Source organism: Lepisosteus platostomus, chromosome 3 (assembly GCF_059453375.1).
Source record: "Lepisosteus platostomus isolate fLepPlt1 chromosome 3, fLepPlt1.hap1, whole genome shotgun sequence".
In the NCBI taxonomy this organism is placed as follows: Eukaryota; Metazoa; Chordata; class Actinopteri; order Semionotiformes; family Lepisosteidae; genus Lepisosteus; species Lepisosteus platostomus.
In genome coordinates, this window is record NC_142613.1 from 65,249,419 (window position 1) to 65,275,491 (window position 26,073).

The following is a 26,073-nucleotide window of genomic DNA, read 5'->3' on the forward strand; positions in this document are numbered from 1 at the left end:
TACTGTCCCCTCGATAGCCCAGTAAAACTGTACCGGTCGTAATATTTAATATTTATTCATTAACCATACTATTTTTAACCATACTATTTTTGCACTGTTCCAAGAATTACCTTGCACTGTTTTTGTCCTGTTATATTTTCTTTATTTGCAGAATTTTGCACAGTTTTGATTACATGTTATTTATGTTATGTTATTACACATTACTGTTATTGCTATTGTGTTACTGTCTATTGTCTTATCTTCTGACCTATTTATATACTGCACCTGAGTGACTAATGAGAAACACTTTTCATTATACTATGCACCTGTGTAAGTATAATGACAATAAAGTTGAAAGTTGAAAGTTGCTTTGCTTGACTAAACAGCCTCACCCCTCTCACTGAAATGGTGCTTTTTACTGTTTATTTTCAATAGTTGTTGTTCCTGTTTTTTTTCTGTAAAGCGCTTTGAGAAGCCACCTTTAAAGGCGCTATATCAAATAAAGTTTATTATAATATTTATTATATGTGTATGCGAGTGTGTGCGCACACACACGCTGCTGTTAGTCATTGAGAATTCCTGGGGTTCCTATGAGATGACTTGAAGGTGGTACTTGGATGCTTTGGTTTGATCAGGGGTGGTACTTGGTCCAAAAAGTTTGAGAACCACTGCGCTAAGAAATATCCTGTCAAAGTTGTCCATCCTGTGTAGTTATACCTAGTTAGCCTCAAATTGTCAAAACTTGCAATGAAAAGATCCTTGTCACAATCAGGATAGGCAGATAATAACCGATCTCATTCACGCTTGTCCCCCCTTTAATTTGCAGTAAATAATTACATGAGTAAAGGTCAATAAAATTCCAATCTTGAATATTCAGCCTACATTTTTAAACAAAGATATGCCAAGCGATGCAAACTAATCAATCCCTGTTTTTTTTAGATAATGCCAACAAATACACTGGGTAAATACACATCATAATACAACTAATGCTCTTTCACAGTTTCTGAACATCAGCTTCAGCAGCTGCCTCTCTAGTTAATCAGTGTTGAAACTGTCAGCTGCTGGCTTCTTCAATGGCTACAATGTCCTTACTGTAGTTCTGGTCAAGAAATCTCATGTAAGCAACAGTCATGCACCTTGTACTACTTGCAGAACCCTAAAAAAAGTATACTACCCTTCCCACCTCTGTAAACTCAGATTTTCAGACACATTGTATGTTCATCTCTTCCTGCCTCCAAGGACTGCCATTTATTAAATCGGTCTCTGAACACACTAAATCAACAGACCAGATCATCTGCTGAAATTCTGTTACTAAGCAACATGAATATGCTACAGTAGGTGGCTTGTCTACACAAACCGGCTGTCCGGTTTTGAATCACATTCAAGAAATTTTCACCTTGTCAACATAACATTTTCACTGGCTGTAGCTGTCATCTGCTGACCTCTCATCGAGAGGCACAGCAGTGATTCCAGGTGAGTCCAGGAAAACAAGGCTGGAGTGAAAGTGCATAGAGCACAGAAGTAAATAGCTTTGTCAAATCATAGGCAATACCACAATTGTGATTAAATGATGACTGCTGAAGATCGCACACTCTATAGTGCCTTGGAATCATTCGATAATGTACTTAAAGTGCTCAACATGTTCCGTCATCCAAAATGACGGAATTTTCTTAGTCCGTGTTGCAATGACACAGGAATTATTCATTGTGCACCGAACAGCTGTATAGTGGTAGTAGGGACACTAAGCCAGGTTGGTGCTTCATTTCATTGATAGACAAAGGGGGTCCCTTCCTATATTTGAAGCACTTTGGGACCATTTGGGATGAAAGGGAAGGATGCAAGGAATGATTATCATGACCGTGCATTCTAAATCTTCATTTTGTTAAGCGAGTAGAACACATTGAAGTACCCTTGAAGCTTAGTAACTCAGATATGGGTGTTTAGGTACACCTACTGTATATTTGATACCCTCAATAGAAAAAAATAGACTGAAAATAATACATGAATACAGGAGGGGCGAACAAACATGTTTTTGTTTTCTTCTGATGTAACAAATAAGAAAGGACAAATCAGTCCATTTAGACATTTTGCTTAAAAAAAGATATTTTACATAGAGGGTTATTGGGTTTTTAAGACATTGAGAATATGCAGTTATATTAAATGTTAAATGATGCTGAACAGCATCGTGCACTATAGTACAACACCAATAACCCTGTGCTGGGGCTCTAGGTTCAATTCCTGGGGAGCTATCGGCATGGAGTTTATGTCCAGTTTATGTTCACCCGGCTTTTCTCTGGGTGCTCCGGTTTAATCCAACAGTCCAAAGACATACTGGTAGGTTAAATGGCTTCTGGGACCACTGGCCCTGGTGTGTGTCTGTGTGCCCCGTGATGGACAGGTGTCCACTGTGTACCCTGCCTTGCGCCCGTTGCTTGCCGGGATAGGCTCCGGCTCTCCCGCGACCATGAATAGGATGAAACGGGTAGAAAACGGAAGGTCGTTGGCCGGAGGCGGCTTCTGTTTCCTTAGTTGACCGCATGGTAGGCAACACAAAACATACATCAAGAGGTGCACATACAATAACAGCTTTTAAAAACAAACTGCAGCTGAACAGCGCCACAGGTCGCATCATGCTTCTCCATTCCTGCTGATAAATACAGTTCAATAGTAGTCTGACAATTACAGACTCACGAACAGTCCGGTAAGGGGTGTAATATTTAAACAAAAGTGTAATCAAGTAACAAAGTTTAAATCCAAAAATCATCCTCGGTTCAATACCGTAAACTTAACTAGGACTGTGGCAACTATTAATATAAAAGAAGAAAACATACGATTCCTTGAATTGAGGGAGTGATGTCCTGGGTGTTATTTTACACAAAATATAACATGTGTCACTGTATATTCTTTAACTTAAACTGCGTGTCACATACAACGCTTAAAAGACGCTCTGGATCGGCATCCTCAGACACGTGATTTAGTTTTAAAGATGTGAAAACATACAGTCAAATGCAGTTTTGGCTCGAGATTCAGCTCGCTGAACATTTCTCCGCTGTAACGCAACAAGCATCACGCCGATGTCTCCTTACCTTCTTTCCTCTTATTGGACATTTCACCACACTCGTCCGTGTCATGCTTAAGAGAGATTCACTCTGCATGCCGCGCAACTTTCCCAGTGCTTCCCTCTTTCTGGCGCCGCCATTGAAATCCTTCCGGACGCTTCCCCCTCCTCCGTCACTCGCTTTCTATGCAAAGGTCCTATTGGGTCATTTTCAAAGCACCGCCTGGTTTAAAACAGCCGCAAGACTCAGCAAAACGACGCCCTTTCGCGACTGGACCTTATCAAAATGGCGCCCGTGACGCTCCGGCTCTCTCTCTCCGCTGTTAACGCTCCAGCCCCAACTTTCTTGACATGCGCAGAGCCAGCCAGCTGTGGAGTGGGGTTTGACAGCGGCGCATGGAAACCGCGACGGGAATATCAAATACCTACCAGCGCAACAGCATCAGTACCAGCGCATATCGAATTATACATTGCACTGTCCCAAAACTTGACTGGTGACCTCAACATGTAAAAAGGATCTTTTATCCAGGAATTCACTAGAATGTCAGCGCTGAAGAAGGTATTTTTTTTTTAATATTGTTAATTATGTATTACAAATACCTGTAGAAAAACTCAGGGGGGTGGGTTGCATGAAACTCGGATTCCAGTCATGGCTGTTGAATTTGCAGAAAATGTGGAAAAAAGTACCAGATGCTTTTGGAAATTAAAGCTTGACAACGTGTTCAACGGGAAATATATGTTTAATTACTACAGTTATTTTTTCTCGCATTCGCATGGGTGTTGCTGGATGTATCGTGAATGGAGAAAGGTGTCAAAATAATAGCTAGTTCACTAATTTCCGAACTAACAGCTTAAAATGAACTTAAATGTAAAACGGAAACACGCACTTCAGTAGAAGTTGAGAAAAAATACATATTGTTGCTACTTTTTTCGATAGAGACCTTGAAACAGTACACTAAAATAAAGACTCGTGCTAAGTAAAAGCATCTTATCAGCAGTTATTGTAGTAATGCTGTAGTAATGCTGACACTGACTGCGGTGCGTATTTCAGTGAATTAGTTTATTATTATTGTGCTGAAGTCACAATGCAGGTTTACAGAATCATTGAGATCTTCCCCCAAGCTACTGTCAAAAGCCTGTGTTCACTGTGTCAGTCTCGAGAGTGGGATTTATTTTGCGTTACCTGTGATGCATGATTTAGTTGCACCTGTAGTTGTATGAATGGCTGCTTTGCAACTTTGTGTTACAACCACTGAAAGAGCATTTCGGTTTCAATGAAGCATGTGTTTAGTTTGTATTGAATGGATTCGGTTGGTTTAAAAACAGCCATTTGAGGTCTTGACATTTAAGAATGAATGATTTCACAACCCAGGTCCACTGGCAAAACTCTCCTTTGTATTAAGTGATTCAGTAGAGTTTGATGTGTGATAAGGGCTGATTTTCAAAACTGTTCAGTACCGTGCTTTCTCATGCAGTGTGGTTATACTTAGCTGAGGATGGCAGTATTGGTTAAATAGCTTTCAGATTCTAGCTGAGAATGCACACTGTAGGTGTTACATAATACTGTAGCATTAGAAATATGGTAACGTATATAGAGTGGAGATTGCATTATTTGGTGGTCAAGATGAGTTAACCAATTCAAGCTACAGGTAGGTGTATAAAATATATAATATATTAAATGCACACTAAGATGCAGATATGATCTAAGTGCACAGCTAGCTAATACCCAGAATCCCACATGGCAAATCAAAATCCAATGCATCACACTTGTACTTGTAAACCACTGTATGTGCAAATGATGTCTGAAAAAGAATGCCAGAGAAAAGAGTAATAAGACTGAAAGGCTGTATCGAGTGTACTGGTTTTGCCATTTCTGAGCTAAAGGAACAATGCTTGTTGTTTTATGTGATTGTAGAATATAATGTATACTGTTAGGTCTTACAGACACACATAGTATATGCCCTTTTTGTGAACTGAATGAATCCTAATATATAACAGGGTATGAGAATGAGTATTAAAGCATCCATCTATACATTAATGTAATTTCTAATTCTCTCAAATATTTTGCATGTAGTATGGAACTGTCACCATCTAAATATAAAAATAACCTTCACAGAGCACGATAGCTTATAGTGTACAGTAGTTTCTTGGAATTTATTGGTGCAGTTAAGAAATATGCTGTGTTTTATGTGTTTTGAAGTTAACAACAAATACATTATGATTTTAAAGGGTTCTGTACCGGATGTTTGCAAGACTCCATTAGGAATGTTAAGTATGTAAATCAAAAATACATATGACCTTAAAATATGAAAGAATGCCCCTGCAAACCCCTGTACAATGCCCTGATCCTAAATTAATTCAAAATGCAAACATGTATAAGCTTCATAGAGAAGAGACAGAAACATTATTGAATTTGCAGTTAATGAAATTGGTATGCAGACCTAGTAAAACAACATGGACTAGTGTGTAAAAGCTGCAATTGTATGTGTTTTAGATACTTTTGTGTATTGGATTGTAGCATTTTGTTTTAAAGGACTAGCTGTATGAACATAAATATTAATATGAATTTGAATGTATAGTTATGGTAATGCACAAGACAGTTACGTGCTGTTGGATAAGCATTAGATCTACATGAGTAGAAAACAACCTCTCCCTTTCTTCTCAAAGATGAGAAGCACTGTAAATTCTCATATGCTGTGCTGTTTGAATGGTGCAGAGATGAATGAGGCTCATACACACTTCTTTTCTTCACTTGGATGTTTAGTCCTTCTACTGAATAATTGTGTTCTGACAGCAGTTTTTCTCTGAGCTTTACAATGGCTGATCATCAACAAAATCCGAATTAGAAGAAAAGGAAAATGTAAGGTGGTTGTCATTGTTAATTAACTTAACTCTTACCTTGCACGTAGCCAGATTGGTTAAGTTTTGCTGTACAACATTTAATTTTCCGTGCTTGCATGGCATGGATCCATGGTATACATCAGTACACAAAAAAAAACTAAAATTCTTTTTTTTTGTGAAATTCGTTTAAAGATTCTTTCCTCAGTCATTATTGATCTATGCTACAATGGCTCTGCTTGCTGCTTTCAAATACATCTATTATTAAGCTGGTAGGTTAAGGACACTAAAAATGTTGCCACAAGCTCATAATGATATCATACCCTACAATAGTGTATAATAGCATACAAACTTGTTCAATTTTAAAAATACTGTGTTCCTCAATGTTGTTAACCATGACTGTAAAATTAATTCTGTAATGGTCTGAGGAATCAGGAGAGACTGAATCTGTTGTCAATTACTTTTTGCATTCTGCTGCTATGTTTTATTGTGCCAAGGCAAAGACAGGTGGCTTTAATTCCTTTTATACTTCAGTGTACGTACTGTGTGTGAGTCACCTAAGGTTAAGCTGTTATGTTACACGCGCATTCTAGATTTTTCTTCCCATAATTGCACAGAAATGAATGCTGATAAATTTCTACATTAAGTGTACTTCAGTATACTGCATTTACTAAGTGTTGACTTAACCTTATTGCTCACTGCCACTTTTCATGTACTGTAGAATATGTTCTCTCTTTCTTTCCAAATGTTGTTGCAGTGCTGGTAAAAAGTTTGTGAAGCCTTAAGTACTAAAGTTTTTACATATTTCACATACAGTATTTGAAGCGTAAAATGTTATTAAATCTTAATCTAAATCCTAATAATAAATAAAGTTAATTTGATTAAAAAAACAACACAAAACATGATACTCTTTCAACATATAATAATTATCATTATAATTAGGACCATCCTAATGCCCTGGTATAGTGGTGGCGACACTATACTGTAGTGGGTGCTGTCTTTCGGATGTGACGTTAAACCGAGGTCCTGATTCTCAGTGTTCATTAAAGATCCCCGGGAATGTCTTGATAAGAATAGGGAGTTATCCCGGTGTCCGGGCCAAATTTCCCCCCTTGGCTTTTACTGTGGCCTCCAGATTGTCCCCGTGTAGGATTGGCTTGCACTTGCCCTGCGATGGACTGGCGCCCCGTCCAGGGTGTACCCTGCCTTGCGCTTGTTGCTTGCCAGGTAGGCCACGGCTTCCCACAACACTGTATGGTATAAAGCGGTTTGGCATGACGTAATAATAATAGCTTACACTTATATAGCGCTTTTCTGGACACTCTACTCAAAGTGCTTTACAGGTAATGGGGAATCTCCTCCAGCACCACCACCAATGTGCAGCCACACCTGGATGATGCGACGGCCGCCATAGTGCGCCAGAACGCTCACCACACGCAAGCTATCAGTGGGCAGGAGAACAAAGTGATGAAGCCAATTTATAGATGGGGATTATTAGGAGGCCATGATTGGTAAAGGCCAGGGGTAAATTTGGCCAGGATACCGAGGTAACACTCCTACTCTCTCATCCTAGTGTTAATCCCGCATCACCAGGGTCCGCTTGTCGGCACGCCTGTCTCCATTTGGTGGTTTGAACCAAATCTTTGAGCTGACGTTGCCATTAAATGCGACCGAGAATACTCCAACCGGCACATCGCTCCGCCTGCCGTCGGAAGAGTTAACATACCTACTGTTTTCGAGAAACACCCTGGAATTTTTGATGACCACAGAGAGTCCGATGGATTACATCTCATCTGACGGACAGCACCTTTTGTTTTACAGTATAGTGTCGCTGTCACTATACTGGTGCATAAAGACCCACACCGACCGCAGGGTGAGCGCCCCCTGCTGGCCCCACTAACACCTCTTCCATCAGCAACCTTAGTTTTTCCCAGGAGGTCTCCGATCCAGGTAATGACCAGGCTCACACCTGCTGAACTGTGAGTGGGTTGCTAGTTGTGACCTGCAGGGTGATGTAGCTGGTGGCTAAGAAATTTGCCTCCCCATCGGGGAATCGAACCCCGATCTCCTGTGTGACAGGCGGGGATACTTACTACTATACTAAAATGATGCAACATTCAATATCCGTGTGTGTCAAAATATGTGAATGTTTAGATTCAGTAACGGGTGGCACCCCCTTGAGCAGGAATGACTGCAGCTAAACATTTCCTGTAACTGTTTGTCACACCTGTTTTGGCCCATTCCTCCTTACACAACTCCTTCAGATCCGTGACAATTTGAGAGCTGCCTTGAACATGAACGTCTCACTTCAGGTCCCTTCAGGTCCCTTTGTCTTTGACTAGAGTGTTTGACTGGAGTGTCGCAGAATGCATTTATATTCTGCTCCTCTAGACTCTTCTGATACAATGCAGAATTAATGGTTCTATCAACGATGGCAAGACTTCCAGGTCCTGAAGTAGCAAAGCAGCTCCAAGCCATCACACTCTCACCATCATGCTTGACTATTGGAATCAGGTTCTTCTGTTCAAAAGCCGAGTTTGGCTTTTGCCAAACATAACAATGCTCATTGAGGCCAAAGAGTTCTACCTTTAACTCATCTGGCTAGAGGACATTGTTCCAGAAGGCTTGTGGATCATCTACAGTATGTGCTCTTTAGTGGACTTCATACGGGCGGCAACGTTCATTATGGAGAGCAGTGGTCTTCCCCTTGCAGTCCTTCTATTCTTGTTCTTTCGTTTTCTGTTGAGTCATAAACAGTCACATTAGCTAAGGTGAGAGTGGTCTGAAATTCCTTGATTGTTACTCTGGGGATATTTGTAACTACAGTAAGTTAATGATTTTCCGCTTTTCTCTTGGGGAGATTGTAGTAGGACGCCTGCTCCTGGTAAGAGTGACTGTTGTATTGACATTTTTCCATTTATCTGTCGGTGGACTGGTGGAACCCTAAATACTTAGAAATGGTTTTATAAGCCATCCTTGACTGATGAGATTCAATAATTGTTTTCCTGAGGTCCTCAGGGGTTTTCTTAGATTGTGGCCTGACTTGTTTCCACACACCTGTATGGTGAAGACCAAACTCACAATATTTCTGATCTTTATACAGGGTGGCGCCTTCCAAATTTAGTCCCCAAGAGCTACTAAATTATTTAAACTCTTAATTCTTATCCTTCCCTTAACTGAGCTAATGAAACTAGGGTTTGCTTAATTTTTCACATGCTCTTCATCTAAATTACTTAATTAATTCATGTTTAATTCATACATCATTTTGTTTTAAGAGTCATGGAATTGATTACTATAAACCCTGTTGGAGATTTACTTAAAGACTGTTTATGACTCAGGAAGGCTATCATGGTAAAGCTATGAAATTTCCATATTTATCTTTGGAATTCAAAAGCTTTTTTCTCAGCACCATTTTCCCTTTAATAAATATTTTCAGTTAAAATTATTGAGGAAACAAAGTTATGAAACGAAGATTTTAGAATGGTTATGAGATCTTAAAATCTCCCTTATTCTTAAAATATTTGGTAAATATTTCATCAGTATGATACAATAGCCAAGCTTGCAAGGAACAAAATGTGTCTTGTAAGTGTCTTCACACCTTGAGAAATGATGTTAAAGTATTTATGCATCTTTAATTTGAAGAGTGAAATAAACAATCAGGGTAAAACATTAAGCATAGTTCATTACTATTTCATTAAAAATAGTTCAGACTTCCATTACTGAAAAAGACTGAATGTGAAACACCAAGGATATTAGTTTATTTTAGGCAGCTGCTTCACAACAGGTAGTTTGGGTCCATTCTAACTATGTTTTTTGCTTATTTACATTTTTTAATATCCAACAGAAGATTTATAGAATACTAACAATATATTATAGAATATCATATAGCGATAAATGGGCTAAGATCTCTTGGTATAGAGATAAACAACTCTTGAGTTCTGTACATGAATGTACATGACACAATCTAAACTCTACAACAGCCGGGATGTTTACCCCTTCAGTCATTACTGTACTCTTTTAGAAGGCATCATCTTGTTAAAGAATGATGTCACGATCGCTACTCCTCCTCTTAAGGGCGCTCCAGCTTTTCCTTGTTCTGACCCATTACCTGCACCTGTTTCTTATTTCCGTTCCACCTTAAAAGCCAGACGCGGCTCTCACTCCTGGTTCCTCATTGAATTCCGCTTCGTGAGAGCCCGGGTCCTGCTGCATCTAACTCCGTTATGCTTGTAACCTTCTGTTCCTGATTCCCCTCCCTTCGCCGGTCCCTACCCGGTTCATTGTCTTAATCCCCTGGATGGATCTCCTGGCCTTGGACTCTACCTTCTGTCTTGGATTACCCGTTTGGATTTTCTCTTGGATTGTTCGCCCCGGACTCACTCCCCCTGGACACCTGCACGCCCCCTGTCTCCATACCCTCTCCTGCATGACTTTTTTCCCCCGTGTTACCTCACAATTCCAGATCGTGTCGTCTGCATAGGGCCTGGAAAGAACTGTTCTTGACAAATGATGGTTATCTAAAATCAGAGTTGCATGCTGAAGGTGTGGAGATGTCATGGTCATGTTTTTAATGTCAAAATCTTGCAATATTAAGGCATGTATTGTACTGTGTGCAAATAGTAATGTGAATTCTAGATCTTTACAGATTGTTTTCTGTAGCCTGTATTCCAAATGACTCATCATCTATTATCAAAAGCCGTTGAAATGTTATAGTTTGATGGGAATCAACAGTGCCAAAACAGAGACAAATGGAGAAGAGCAACCAAAGCAGCTGACCCCAGGACAGTCTGGGACTAAGGCTGTGAAAAAGAAGAAGAAGAAGAAGGAATCAACAGTGCCAATCTACTGCATATCTGTTCAGCACAAATGGTTAAAAGCTGTTTGTTGTATATTAACAGAGAAATTAGGACAATAAAAATGCATTTGTGACTACTTTTGAAAATGCCATATTGCATCCACAGTGTTATACACATGGCATCTGGCAAGTATCCCATTCCTGTGCTTTCTGTGAAAGACTGTGGATACATTCCAGTTCGTTTAATTTTTAAATACAATAAAAAATATTGTATTTCACACTGTACAACCACTGAGTGGAGTTTATTCTAGCTTGAATTAAATAAAAAAAATAAGTGTTATAATAATCAATTTGGTAGTTCTTGTGTAAAAAAAGACCATGAGATTTTTTAGTAAGGGATATCTATTTTCATTTAACTGCCTATTTTACTGCTAACATATCCCTACTAAGCACTTTGAATTTAACCTATTTAAAGATACTGAATATTTTAGATGAAAATATTTTTTTCTTTTATTTTAAATGTTGACAAGTGAAAAAGAAACCTGCCTGGCCTACTGTCAATTATCTGCAAAGTGAGAAGTCCATTAGCTCTCTCTGATGCTATTCATATTCTTCTATTATAGTGGCAATAAAGTAGTGTGATTAACAGTAATTATTGAATGCATTATTGTGTTTTAAAATTTAATGCTACAGCCAATCTATCTAAGACATAAGCTTTAGAGGCTGGTTTTGAATTCTACTGGTACAGTATGTCCAGTTTCTGGTTCAAATTATGGCTCCCCTAGTTACTGTTTCACTCAAATCCAGAATTCATAAACCCATTACTCAATGGTGAATAAATTATTTGCATATCAACAAAGGAATCCGAGCAGCTCTTACCATAAACTTGCCTACCCAATCGCAAGAGGGGATGCAAATCACAGCATATTTGATGTGTGAAACGGCATTGCAAGGTGATGTGACAACACTTTTGCATTTACTGTTGAGCTTTGTCCTTTACTAGTGCAACTTTCCACCTTTACCTCCAGAACAAAGATCTCTAAGGACCTTTTCGTGGCCAAAACTGCGAACAGCAATAAAGACAGTCAGTGGGATAAGTTTACTCAACTGGTTATGCCACCACAGACTCAATCACTTGCACTTGCCAGCTTAAACAAGTTGCCAACACGAGAAGCTCAACCAGCATTGCATACAGGCTAGCAAAAAGCAAATTAAGAGCATCTATGTACTTTAAGGAAGTACAGTATTTAAGCAACCACATTCAAGGATTCCACAGTCCTTTGCCTATCTTTTCATGGGAAAGAGGTGAAGTACAGGCTGAGTACATGAAACCTCTGGATGCTCATTTACATGCATATCCTCTCTTGAGATCCAAGGGAAGTTAACCAGACATGCGTGTTAAAGTAATCCTACCTTTTATGTCAAATTCTTTAATGCTCACATTATATTATAACCACTTTGAAAAAATATTAATGTGTACCATTTTATAACCAATGTATGGCAATTATAACCATTAGTTCTGTACATTACTTTTTAATACCTTTAAGGTGGTAGATCACAAAAGGATTAACCTCCTGCATCCAATCTGGCCGATTGTTATAGTTTTGTGGGTAAAACGTATCCTGTTGTATCTACACAATGTATTTACAATACTGTTACTTTAACACAATACTGTTAACTAGGAACATCAACATCATTTGATTAGAAATATTACCGACTAGAAAAAGAAGCTGCAAACATAGGAATTTAAAGAATCCTATATTTAAGTGTATGCTTTTGAGTTAATTATGAAATACTGAAAAATGCAATCTCCAATCAGCACAGATTTCTGGGAAAGGGGAGATAGAAAGGCAGTAATGATTAGTAAGGGGAAATTCCTTCTTACTTTTTGAAGAAGAGGAGACAGAATAGTAATCTGCAGTCCTTCTGAATGTGTGCTTCTTTGTAGAGCAGATGGTGTAATGGCTAAAGTAGCTGGTGTTTTTAGTAACAAGACTGCTAATTCAATAACAATTCAATAATTGTTATTGTTCAATAATTCAATAACAAGACTGATAATCTTAATTCAATACTTTGTTAGTTACTAGTTTCAGATGGTTGTTTTCAAATCTGGCAGTACATCAGAAACAGTTATGCTCAATAAAGTTTGTTGTTTTTGTTAATTTAGTTCTTTACTTAATTTATAAATGTCAATTTATTTTTATATGGACAAAGAGGAGAGTACCTGTTCTTACAGCAGGACATTTGGCGTTGCAGTTTTAGTGAAGTACATTTCTCAAGGGCATACCAGCACTATTTCACCTGGCATTTAAAACCTTTAGCCCAGAGTCCAGAGCCCTGACCACTACTTCACACTGCTGCTGTGCCTATATCTGAGTGATTATCTGCACAATACACTTTTGCAGCTGAGTGCATTGTTACAGCCGCACACTGTGAGATGTAACAGTGGGACAGCGATGGCCTGAGAATCAACATGGCATTTTTCAGAAGGGCATGCTGGGAACTGTAAGATACTGATAAGCAGTTCACTTGATTGGTTTGTTATCACTGTTGCTACCTGTTCTCTGTGTGCTGGTTCTGTTTAGCAACGTGTGTACAATTGTGTACAGCACCTAAGGGCCATGGGTGCCAAGGGATCTGTTGACAGCTATGAGGGGTGTGTGTGTGGGGAGGAGGGGGGTGGGGAGGGCATTGCATCACTCTGTAGAAGAGTCTGGAGTGGGTGGCTCCTGCTGTGGTCAGACTACCTCAAGGTGGGGCTGAAGAGCTGCTGCTGAGCTGTTACAAATTAAAAGCAGCAGTTCTATTGCCCCATTCTTCAAAACCTACCTAAGGTCTTATAAGTGCTACAATACTATAAGCAGACATTCCTGCAACCAACTGCAAGCAACACTCTGTTGCTTAGAGACAGGTTTACCCTGAGACACCCTCCAGAGAAATTCAGGGAGCAGTATGTAATCATGTATCTGAATTAAAGGTGGTGTGATTCTCATTATGCTGTCTTTTCTAATAAAAATGGCTTTACATCTGTACTTTAGAAATTTAGATTAGAAATCAACAGCCGTCTCATTCAGTGCAACTGTTACAGTGATGTAACCCACTAGGTCAACAAATATCAATGAATATCCCCACGACTGGAGACCAGCTTTTTGACATTTTAGAATTTGCCACCGTTCGAGTAAGGGAAACGTGTGGCATGGTGCTGGGAGTGTGACTGACATACAGCAATATCTGTCTGCAATCATGCTTCACCCCACACAAAGTGCAATCAGTCAGTGTTACAGTGGTAAATGGAAAATAATTCTGACATGTAATGCTATACAGTACATACACTGGAAACGTACCACTCTGGTGTGGCAAAAGAAGTTGCATGCAATAAGGACATGGTTGCTCAGGAAAGAATGTGGTATTAAAAAAACAGGAAAGGAAGAACATATTACTTGATATTTGGCTTTGGGTAAGTTACTAAGAGGCAGTTCCATTCCTTGTTAGAGTAGTTTGGGTTTTTGTGTCAGAAATGGAAAAAATACCTCAATTGTTTTCCTGAATTGTTTTGGAACCTCCTTGGTATCATGGTTGAATCTTTGCTCAGTCACTATCTGACTGAGGAATCATACATACAGTAGGTGTATTCATTTTGAAATAATGCTAACCACTATTCTTTCACACAGAGACTACACATAGTATCTATTTACTTCTTTTTGTGTTTGCTTTGAAAGTGTGGAGTAGGTGGTGTATTTACCAAATATTAATTGCTACTTACTGCAAGCTCATCAGTCAAAATGTTGTAATCCTCGTTTGAAGAGATCTCCTACTTGATGGACGAAATGGCCAGTGGTGGTACTAAGGTAGGTCTTGATTATTTTAAACTAAGAAAAACAATGCTCCAATGAAGTCACTGTAGCCAATAAATCACTGGTTATATTTGCCCACTTAGAGGTTATGTGCCTTAAAATGAGGTACTGGTTCCTGTTTGTTAATCAGTTCTCTTCCACATGCATAGGTAACCTTGGAGTCCTGTGGCTTTTAATTTAAGAATTAAATTTTTATGAGAGGCCATATCAAAAGCTTTCTGGAGATCTAATTTTAGCATGTTGTGTGAGGAGGTCTGTGTTGACAAGAAGAATTCTAGTAAGTTCACTCCATGTTGTCTGTCTCTTAAAATGCCTTTGTTTACTACGCATTCATGTAATTGAGCTCTAATATTTCCATCAGTTAAAGTAATAAGACTGGTTAGTTTTATAGTTCCTGGTTCAGCCCTTTTCTGAAACAGTGATGATTTGCTGTCGTCAAGTCTGTGCGTACAGTTTTCATCCAAAGTGAGAGTAGAAATATCCAAGCTAAAAGGTCTGTGTATAATATCCTTCATTTCCTTAAATATGACCAGGAAAATACCACCACGACGAAGTGATTTATACGTTTTAATACCACCTAGCTCCTGTAGAACCTCAGTATCAACTCTGCTAAAATTATTCTATACTAATGGAGCTCCTTCTATAACATGGAGCAGATTATTGATGTCTTCTATTGTAAATACCTGCACAAAATGTTCAATTAGGAATTTTGCTGTTCTTCATCTTCTATCATCAATTCACTTTTATTGTGCAAGTTATTTATTTCAGGTATTGTGTTTCTTTTACTGTTCTACTGAAAAAGTGCTTTATATTATTTTTTTGCGTGTGTTACAATTTCATTTCTATCTTTGCAAGTCTAATATCTTTTTTCGGCTGCCCCTGTATCTCAGCATACACTTTTTAAACATCTGTCTCAAAATACTCTTTTAATCCTGGGCCTTTTTGTGCAGACTGTAGAGTTCTTTTTCCTTCTTATTCTCCATTAAACTATTTCTTCATTGAACTATTAGGACATATTGTCTCTAAACTTGGATTTATATATTATACTGGAAAATACATACCTAGCCTTATCTATACATCCACATTTCTAGATGTTAATCTTTACATTTACTACACTTAAATGACATGGGGATGTCACTACGTGTGTACAGTACCACTGCAAATATACCAGGCATTGTCCTCAATGCTGAGAAATTGCGAGAGATTAGAGATATGTGGTGATGCCAGAGTTTAAATCATCCCATTCCTTGGCCTTGATTGTGCACTTTTGCTACATTTAAACATGTAAATCGTCTTTTTATCTTGTTAGCAGAAATGCTATTTTACCACATATTGTGTGTCTTTTGCTATGATCTTATATAGTATATCATAAGTGCAGATGATGTCTTTGTGAATGGAAAATGGATATCAGCTGTACACAAACTGGTGCAATATGGATATTGACATTGGACAACCCTGTAGAATTCATTTGCAGTGTATTTTTATACTGATGATTTAACACTCGTTGTATTTATTTAATGAATTGCGTAATTAAGATACTATTTTTGTTATTTTTGTTTTAGATAAAATTGTTTTTCAAAACCACCTGATGAAAGTGTTCTTTTGAGCTGGTTTCTATATGTGCAAAAGAAGATTTTTGCTGGTTTGGTCACCTAATTAGGGATACATTGAGAATCAGCAGCAGGCTGTTCATTCTTGTTGCTTGTTGAAAGTTGATTGTTTTATCAATGTGTGACTAGTTCAAAGCTGTGTTATAATTATTGGAAGCAGGATCTTAGTATAACGTACTGTAGGTTAAGCTAGCTCTTCCCAATGCATTAATACTCTCACGTCACCGGGCGGAAGTTGGGTTAACTTGTTCTGAATTGCAGAACATGGCGCTAGTAATGCCCAAATAAATGTCAGTTTTGTGATGTCAATTCTTGCCGTGGGTGCCTTCCAGAGCCCAACCCCGCTAACTCTCAAATCAGCCCTCGCTACCATCGCGGCGCCATCGGTTGCCCTTAGCGAGCTTCTGCTGAATGAATTCCCACCTAATCCGAAAATGCCTGAAACGACCCCCGAGCTCAAACACTTGGGTTCTGGCCAGAAAACCTATGCAACTGTGCTACACAGCTGCGCTACAGCCTAATCCCTGGCGTTCTAGCTTGTATCCATCCCCTGCTGCCTGCAGCATCTTGCCGTGGTGTAACATTTGAGAAGTGATACAGTTCATTAAAAACAATCTCAACTTTAGTGAGGCAAGATTGTGCAATCCCATAATTGAAATGACCAAGCAGTCAAGATCTCAGTTTAATGTCTCACCCAAAGGAAGACATCAGTATGACGACTAGTTCACTGCTAATGAAATGGAAATCAAGTAAGAATTAAATAGTTTATTATGTAATTTAATTGAATGGGGTAGAGAGCAGCCAGAATATTTACCCAGACATATTGTACGTTTCTGAATGATAGTGCTTAACATTTTAAGTGAACGATGTTCTGCCAGGACATTTGGATTTTGTTATTGTTAGTACTGTTTTCATTTTTAATAGACTCTGCTAAGGGAGGATTACATGTTTATATTTAAGGATTTTCCTTCAGATGAAGACCTGTGGGGTATGCCGTATCATTTGTAACTGCTTGTAACTGTTGGAGCAGAGATGTGTTAAATGAATTGAAGCAGAATATTTTTCACAGCAGGGTGTGCTAAAAGACGTCTCTCAATTTGACAGTAGCGATATGGTTGTGTCCATTGCCACTGAAAGAATACAGTGCTAAGTGTACAGAGGTACAAAAGTGTGTCTCAGGCTTAACCTCAGCAAGATTTTATCAGGTTTTATTGATGTATTTGTTTCAGTAGGATGAAACAATTTTTTAATTGTTCACTATAGTAAAACTGAGAAGAAAATTGATCTTAGGTATACCCTATTGTTTATTTGGATGATCCTTATTTAGGAATTTCAAAATGTAATTATGGTTTCAACAACCACACAAATGTATTTTTGGAACGTTCTGATTTGCTCTTGATCTAGTAATGCTATTAGGGGCATGAGAGTACAACAGAGGTTATAAACAAGAGGTGGCATTTCAGACTAGGTAGCCCGTTTGAGAGTTTGTAGCTAACTGATCCAAGGATTTCATTCTGGCTGTTTCTTGAATGAAACCAGGGTCTTTTACAATGGCTGGGTAGTTCCATATTCTATATCGAAACATATTCCCACAACCATTTGCTTCAAAAAGAGCAGTACTGTACATTGAAACATAAGGTATGAGCTAACAAGTTGTGTGCTCTAAAAATAACCAGACAAATGCATTGGTATCTTTCATTCTTTTGCATGATTATATTATGCTTTATGACATAATTAAATAACCAGTATTCTAGTAAATTATAATTTTTAAAAAGTTAACAAGTACAGAAGGATGCTAATGTTAATATGAGTCTGCGTTGGGCAGCCGAGCTTACTATCTGAGGTGCCGTTAACTTCACGTCTGAACCAACCTATGGCTTTGGAGGTAGGAGTTCAGATATGCAGTTTGCTTGGAGTTCAGGTTCATATGTGTGTTATAATGACCAAATGCATTCAAGCAACTGCTGACTTTTAGATACACAATTGCAGATTTTAAATGTTTCTCATGTTAATGAGAGCAAAAGCATTCAGTAGGAACTGGTGTAACAGCTCAGAACATAGAAGCAATGTTTCCCTCTCAAAGCCTAGGTGGTTTCTAGTGGAAAATGTCCTGATCCTCTGGTGTGGCGGAATTAGTTGCTGTCTGGGGAGGGATGCTGTGCTTGCACAGAGCTCGCAAGCAACTGAGATCAAATCCTGGCAGGGGCAGGGCAGGCCTCACATTTTCTGAATTACAAGAAATTCCTCAGAGAAAACAGTAGATTTAACATTGATTAGTTAAACAGGCAGTCATATAACATTTGCATTGATAGTGGATTTTGTCAAGTGCTCACATTCTTAGTTATAAAACAAATACAATTTCGCCTTGATTATCTTTTATTATTTTAAATGTGCTGCTTTGATCAGAGAGCTGTAACGCAACTTATGGCACAGCTCGTTGTTCAGATCTAATATTTTTCAGGAATTACGGGCTAACTATAAATTCAATGTAGCTTTGCTGAAATGTGTCCAGAAATAAAAACTAGTCTTACACAGAATTTCTCTAAAAAAAGATGTGGAAATTTAAAACAATACGACAAATGAACAAAAACGATGATTTGTGTAGGCTTCCTAATGCTGAATAACAGTTTATCATAAGTTGTAATTCCAATATAGAAGTTTCTGCAAGCACGGTCAGATTTTGATCAGAAAAACGTATATTATTAAAAAAGACATTTGATGTAGCTGTCACGATCGCAAACCCCTCCTCTTAAGGGCGCTCCAGCCCTTCCTCGTTTTTCTCCCATTATTTGCACCTGTTCCCTATTTCCGTTCCCCCTTAAAAGCCAGACGCGGACCTCACTCCTGGTTCCTCATTGAATCCCGTTTCGTGAGAGTCCGGGGGTTCTGCTGTGTCTGGCTCCGTTATGGTTTTAACTTTCTGTTCCTGATTCCCCGCCCCGCCGGTCCCGACCCGGCTCATGGTTTTAACCCCTGGATGGCTTGGTTTGTTCGCCCGGACTCACTTCCCCAGGACACCAGCTCACTTTGAACACGCCCCCTTGTATCCTGACCCTTTCCTGCGTGACTTTCTCACTAGTGTATCTTCACAAGTCTGGATCGCGTCGTCCGCATAGGGCCCGGAAAGAACTGTTTCGTGACAGTAGCGACACTCAATTTTTTTGTAGCGTGGCTCTTTCATAGTTTCTTATAAAAACTAGATCAGTTGTAGCTGATAGATTTCATTAATTTTAAAATTTTAAGTGTGCCTTCCTGTAGGTTGGAAAATCACTGCAATTAGATATGCATTTCAGTATCATTGCAATTATCATTAAAATACAATTAGATGCTACAGACTTGATTTTGGTAAGAACTGCTTGCCCTGTGCTACCCCCCCCTTTTCAGAGACATCTTGCCTAGGCATTTGTAAATATATTCTGCTGTGGATGGAAAATGTCCTTACTGAAATAGGCTGTGGCTTTGGTATGAATATATGAAATTGATTAATCATATTTAAAATGCAGTGTTTGCTTTCAAACTTGGCAAAACATATCTGCCACAATACAGCTGTTACTGCTGCTTCACATCAATTTCTTCTTTATGCAAACACTGTAGGGTGTGGGGTGAGACCCGCTGCCTCACACATCCTGGGTCCTGGTTTGATGCCCAGAAGGACTGGGGTATCTTTTGTGTGGTGTTTGTCTTTTATCCCCGTGTGCCAGAAGTTTATACAAAAAGGCAGCCAAGGACAGCAGATTCATGTACACTTTATTTTACAATATTGTATCTTAAACATTTTAGAAGCTATAATGCCCTGAATGACTTTGATTAAGTATAGGCATATTAGTTGTAAAACTCCAGTGTACAGACTGACAGACAGACCTAATTCAAATTGAAGGACAAGAAAATAAAGACTGGATAATACCATCTGAGCGATAAGTTGTGTGTAGAATTATTCCTGTTTTCTAATTCCTAATTCTTCTGTAACAAGCTCAGTGTCAAATAAACTGGTTATATTCTTCACCCATAAACCCCTTCTCTAACATAACAATTGAAGTAAAAGGTAAATTTACTGCACTAATATGACAACTGCAGCTTTGCCCCCTCTGGGATTTGACCACATGGCCATTGATGGGCAGCTCCACTCCCCAGACAGCAGAGAATTCCCCTACTCAAAAAAGCCAGGTCTCTCACCACAGGAGACCCTGTTACACCACATCATCTTCTGACATCTGACTGTCTCACTGTCCTGTTACACAGACTTGAATATAAGTGGAAAGTCATCCTCACTTCCAGTTCATTAAATGACATAAACCAAAGATCTTGGCTACCACTGATAGGCTCTCACAGCTGTCAGGATGAAGTATTACTGCATGGTCTACCACACAGCCTAATACAAACTTGGAATGATCTTTTAATTTCCTAGAACCAAAAAAAAAAACTTCATAGGATTATTTATTATGTAAGCAGTGGTAAGGTCTATCCACTTTTCTTTCCACTCGCCCTGCAGAGTCTCTTTTTTTCTTCAGTATAAAAGGAATCAAACAATGCAATGCTTTTCTTCTACTTAATCCAGTAGTGTTACTACTTGTGATCTCAGTGTGCAGCTTCACAATCAGTTCAGTCTTCCTCTGTTTTAAAATTCAACATTGTTCTTGCAGAACAGTACTATAGAGCCACAAGGATGTCTGGGTTTAATTCCATTAAGGCTCATAATTACTTAATTGAAACAATTAAGTTTAAATTAAGGTCTTAAGCTAAAATTTCAAATTTAAGGACACCTTCAAAACCTGTTATCATGGAAAACAGTTCATGATAATTGTTATTCTATGCTCAGCACAGGACACATCTACAGATCTAAGATGTCCTTTGGAGAAATATGTGATTATGGAAAGTGAGAGAACATCTGAAATCCTGTGATTATTTCAAATTAAATCATTACCGTATCTGTTTTTTCTTGCTTTATTAGTGTACAGTTAAACACTAGGTTATAGGATACAGATTTAAAATAAATTATTCAACTTCCAATTTTTAATATGCAAACATTTGAAAACCAGTTAAGTTTTGCTTACTTAATGTTCTTTCCTCTTTATCAGAGTGCCAAGCTTTTTATCTTTGAATAGAACTATGCTGTTTTTTTTTAAATTAAATTGAACAGATAAACAATTATTCCCTATCTGGAATCCAAGGGGACCTTAACTGTAGTACTGTGCCTGGGATACCCTCACTGGGGAAGGGCATTTGCAAAATTAGGATCCTTCTTGTGGTAACAAAGGCAAAATATGTACTATTAGCCTCAAAATAAAGTTTTCTTTTATGTACTTTAAATTTAGTCTTATCATAAGGGTTCTGGATTATTAATTGACTATGTATTTCTGTGAAATATTTTGGAACTTTCCAGCCACTGGCGTACAGTAGAATACTATTTATTGCCATTTTTATTATCTGTCTTTATTTTCATGATTAATCTTTTATATTACACAAAGGAAATCTCCCATATAAAGGAGTCTAGACAGCAATGATCGCTATTCTTTTTATTTTACTACTGTGTTTTTCCAGCTGTGCCATGATGTTTACTGTTGAAGGTGCTTGCCTGTTTTTGACATGAAACTCTAAGGAACTGGTGTAATGAAACAGCAATCTTATGATACTGGTTTTCTAAACTTCCAAAAGAATGAAACACTTCATATGCAGCAATATGAACCCTATTTACTTGTCATATCACTAAATTAAGTGTCATTTTCTGTTCCCATCTTTTGTCTCATAATACTTGCAGCAACATGAATGTGGTAATGGTACCACTTTTTAATTGCATATTGCCAATCACAATTTTCCAGAATAAATAATCCAGGTCATTTAGTGTTCCCAATGACATACTGTATGTGTTTTACAGAGACCTGCTATTTTAAAATAATTAAATAAAAATGAGAGAATTAAAAGTAGAATCTGTTGTGTGTCGGTGCATCTGGTTTATGTATTAAAATAACTGTAAGTCTATGGTTGTGTGGGTCAGGTGAGAGATTGTGATGGTGATCCCGTATCATTTATTCCTGCTGTCTGGATTAGTCCAGTGGTCTGCTATCTCAGGATTCATGAGGAACTTTTTATCTTTGGAGGAAATATAGTTCTATTAAAAGAAGGAAAATTATACATGGTTGTTTAATGTTTTGTAGTATAATGATTGTAAAACAGCATGTACAATAGAGCATGTATTATACAGGAGTGAAACCAATTTTTTAAAGGGTGTTGTATATTATGGGGAATTCATATCATGAATCCTTTAAATATGTAAATCTAATTTTTTAACTTCCTCTGTCCACTCATCTGTCAGCATGCTTACTGTTCCTCTACCCATTCATCTCCACCTTTTCATCCCTTTCCCTCAGCTGATGACTTTGCTTCATTCTTCATCACTAAAATTGCAAACATCTGCAAACTCTTCACTCTTTACCTCCATCTTTACCCCCCCCCCCACCTTCAGCCTATACCCCTCCCTTCCTTGTTCCTCCTTTGACACCCTCCCCCACTTCTCCAACTTCAGATCCCTGTCTGACTGACCTCTCTTCCTTGTTCCTATAAACTTACCACCTGCATTTAGAAACCCATCCCTACCCACCTCTTCTGGGCTGCTGTCCATAATCTCTTCTAACATTCTGGCTACACTTACTGAGTTGCAGATCTCTAGCTTCTTACACTCAGTTCTCCTCCTGCTTTGCCAATCACACTTCCCAGGTCTCTTTGGTATAGCTTGCTCTCCTTGCCTCACTCTACTGGTGTCCCTCAAAGCTCTGTGCTGCATTCTCTGCTGTTCTCTCTTTACACCCGCTTCCTGGGACTTCTGATCTCCTCTCACAGTTTTTCATACCATGTTTATAAAGATGATGGTCATCTGTTAGTTGAACTGTAGTTCACACATACATAAAGTATGGAGCATAAAGCGGGTTATTTTGAATACTTTTTACACTCCGTGAAAGACTACCCTTTTATATGTGTTTTAAATGTGTTGACTTTGCACAGTTCATATCAGTTTGGTTTATTTTTGGTTATATCTCACCAGTGTTGGAAAAAATGACATATTAAACATTGACTTTCGTAATGCCTCCCAAGGCAGGAACACTGAGTGGTAGCACTTTTTCTAGGATGCAAGTGTCTTTAAAAGACCACAGTTATAGGGAGTCAATGATTCGTGGATTAGATATAAAGTCTGCCTACTTACCTGTCTACAGACAGAGACAGAGAGCTGACAGCTTATCCACAGTGCTGGACACAGAAGGAAGCAAGAGTGTTTCTCCGGAGCGGTATGCTTTGAGGTTGTGCTCACCTGGTGGAAGCGCGACAGCAGGAGTGGCTGACCTGGAGCGACGGAAGTGCAGGCTTGTGTTTGCCTGCAGCGGTGGCACTTGAGGCGCTGCATTGGCCCGGCCAATAACATTGCAGCCTCCTGGCGGCGCAGGGTTGAAACGTCAGTTAAACTGAATTACACGGAAGTCGAAAAGCTGGGTGCAGTGTGTCCCAGCAGAGCAACAGAGTATGGCTGAGATGCCGACGAGATGCCAATGCCGACGGGAAGTTGAAGAGCAGGCTGGGTGGGTGTGAGGTGTGATGGCAGCTGGTAGAGGTTGTGCTTACACCAAGGTGCTCCAAGGCCTAGTTACACCAAACATAACCTGGTGACACAGGGTTGAGGCTGTAGGTCGGCATGAAGTGGAAAGGCAGGCTGGAGGAACATGAGGTGAACCAGTAGCTACCGATGTGTTATAGTCACACCGAGGGGCAGGGTGCTCCAAGACAATGTTACAGCGAGGAGCTGGAAGAGGCTCTGGAATAGTAACAGACTTGGTCGTTTCCATGTCAGACCTCTAGTAAGATGACATAGGCTGTAGAGTGGTTCCGGACAAATGGGAACAATCATATGAGGATTTACACCCTTTAGTATCTGCAAGGGATTTGTGTGAGAAGCTGCTGTTTGTGTCCCCCTGCTCTGAGTCCGTGAGTAAAGGGCCAGGGCATGGGCAGTAGTTCAGTAGGATCTTAAGTATGATCTCGTAAGGAGGTCATAAAAGCCTGGACCTAGCCATCAAAGGGTTATCACAGGGAATGTGGTACCACCAAGGGTGGTGTAACTTAGTGTATGTAATCAATGACCTGGGATACCGTGAGTGAAGGACAAGCAAAGCACAGGAAACTAAGGACAGGACAGAGTAGGAGCGCCCTTTAGGTGTAGAGGGCGTGATAGTAACCTTTTGACTGCATTTCGCAGTTTTCACAAATTGTATTTTAAGGTTATTGTATAGAGAAATTAGAGAAATTGTGTTTTTTTTTCAAAATCAAAACAGATTGCCCAACAATTACATTCACAAAGAAAATTGTTTTACATACAGTACAGTAGATTTTGTATGAGGACAATCATTAAGTAAATATAAGATCTTTTGAGGCAAACATAAACTCATTTTATTAAATACTTATTATTTAGTCCAGGTGGGTAGCTGCGTCAGCATGTGTAAGCTGCAAAGGAACAAATAATAGGTTTATTCCATGCTGAAAAGAGAAGAAAGAAAACACAATGATTAGATTGGATTGTTTCCCACGTGTAAGCATTTTCACGATAAATCGATTGATGTGAGCAGTCACACTTGAGAGAGACATTTTGCTTTTAGAGGTCAAAATAAAGAGTCTTGGAGTAGGTCATGGCTTGTCATATTTATACGTATGGTAAATCAGAAGGGCAAAATAAGAAATATATACTTATTTATACACAGAAGCACTGATACAGTGTGAAATGTTTATTATCTCATGCTGTTTTCTTCGACTTTACAGTCCATGTCAGGATGCAACCATGTGGTTATGGTTATGCTATCTATGCCCAAACTGTCTCTTTGCTCTGGATGCCAGGACAGGGGGATATTTTGGTAAGGGGTATGTATAGGCTCAGTCAATACAAAAGTATAACATCCATGTTCCCAGTGTGAATTGAGTATGTTTTTATTGTTATTATTTTTGTCATTATTTTAATTAGTCAAGAAATAAGGTGCCATATTCAGCATATTATTTAGTAGTAAGGTCACTTTCACCTCTGACAAATCCCACCATCTTCTATTTGACAAAATATCTAAATAACAGAATTCAAATAAAGTATGAAACGGCTAAGTATGAATTACTTAAACATGACAGCACTATTGTATTTGTTTAGCCAGTATAAACTATATCACCTGAATGCCATGGAGTTCCTGCTGAGATTCTCTTCTGCCAATGTTTTCTGAAACAGTACTCCCAGGGAGCCTTCTGTGAAATATGTAGATTGTTGCACACATGGCTAAATTGACAAATTATGTATCACTCCTCCCTTCATGTGAAAAAAGTGTGCATTTCCAGGTTAAATTCTCTTACACGAAACAGTGATGGACAGAACAATTCTTTGGATTCTACCCAATATCATCAGTGACAATAGAACACACATTCTAAAAAGTCACCCATTGTAGAATATCGATCATATTAAGAAGGCCTATCCAGACCACTTAGCGACATTGATTTAGCTACTACATTTAATAACATTATCTTTCTCATGTCTTCAACAGGTGTTGCCTAGAATTCTGCAGAAGCATTGCTGTATTTTACCTGACAGGAATACAGGTAACAGATAAACTTGTGCATTTGCCTCCAGAGTCCTCCTATTCCCCTTAGGCAGACAGAAAAAAACAGCACACAAAAATATTCATGTCCTCTGGACATTTTAAACAAAATGTGTATTGTTTGAAACAAACTTGTGAAAAGTTTACTTATGCTAGAAATGTATTATTAAAAAATAATTAGAATCCTCCTTGTCATTTAATTTTAAATTCTGGTGTAAATCCTCTTGTTCAGTAAATGGATCTGTGGGAACTCGGAGGTTGTACCTTTAACCAATCATCTGACATGTACAGTATGTGTATATTTATGAACTGTATACTTTATACATTTTCC

The 26,073-nt window shown here is 38.7% G+C and overlaps 2 protein-coding genes across 2 annotated transcripts in view; one reads left to right on the forward strand and one right to left on the reverse strand.

Moving 5' to 3' along the window:
• erich1 (glutamate rich 1) overlaps window positions 1-3,237 on the reverse strand; it is a 31,652-nt gene extending 28,415 nt beyond the window's left edge. The window contains exon 1 of the mRNA XM_088626477.1: window positions 3,066-3,237. Coding sequence (XP_088482603.1) covers window positions 3,066-3,087 — 22 coding nt within the window. The 5' untranslated portion in view covers window positions 3,088-3,237. The remainder of the gene's footprint in view (window positions 1-3,065) is intronic.
• A 170-nt stretch (window positions 3,238-3,407) lies between these two features.
• Window positions 3,408-26,073, forward strand: part of dlgap2a (discs, large (Drosophila) homolog-associated protein 2a) — a 416,982-nt gene continuing 394,316 nt past the window's right edge. The window contains exons 1-2 of the mRNA XM_088626474.1: window positions 3,408-3,596; window positions 25,689-25,743. Coding sequence (XP_088482600.1) covers window positions 3,579-3,596; window positions 25,689-25,743 — 73 coding nt within the window. The 5' untranslated portion in view covers window positions 3,408-3,578. The remainder of the gene's footprint in view (window positions 3,597-25,688; window positions 25,744-26,073) is intronic.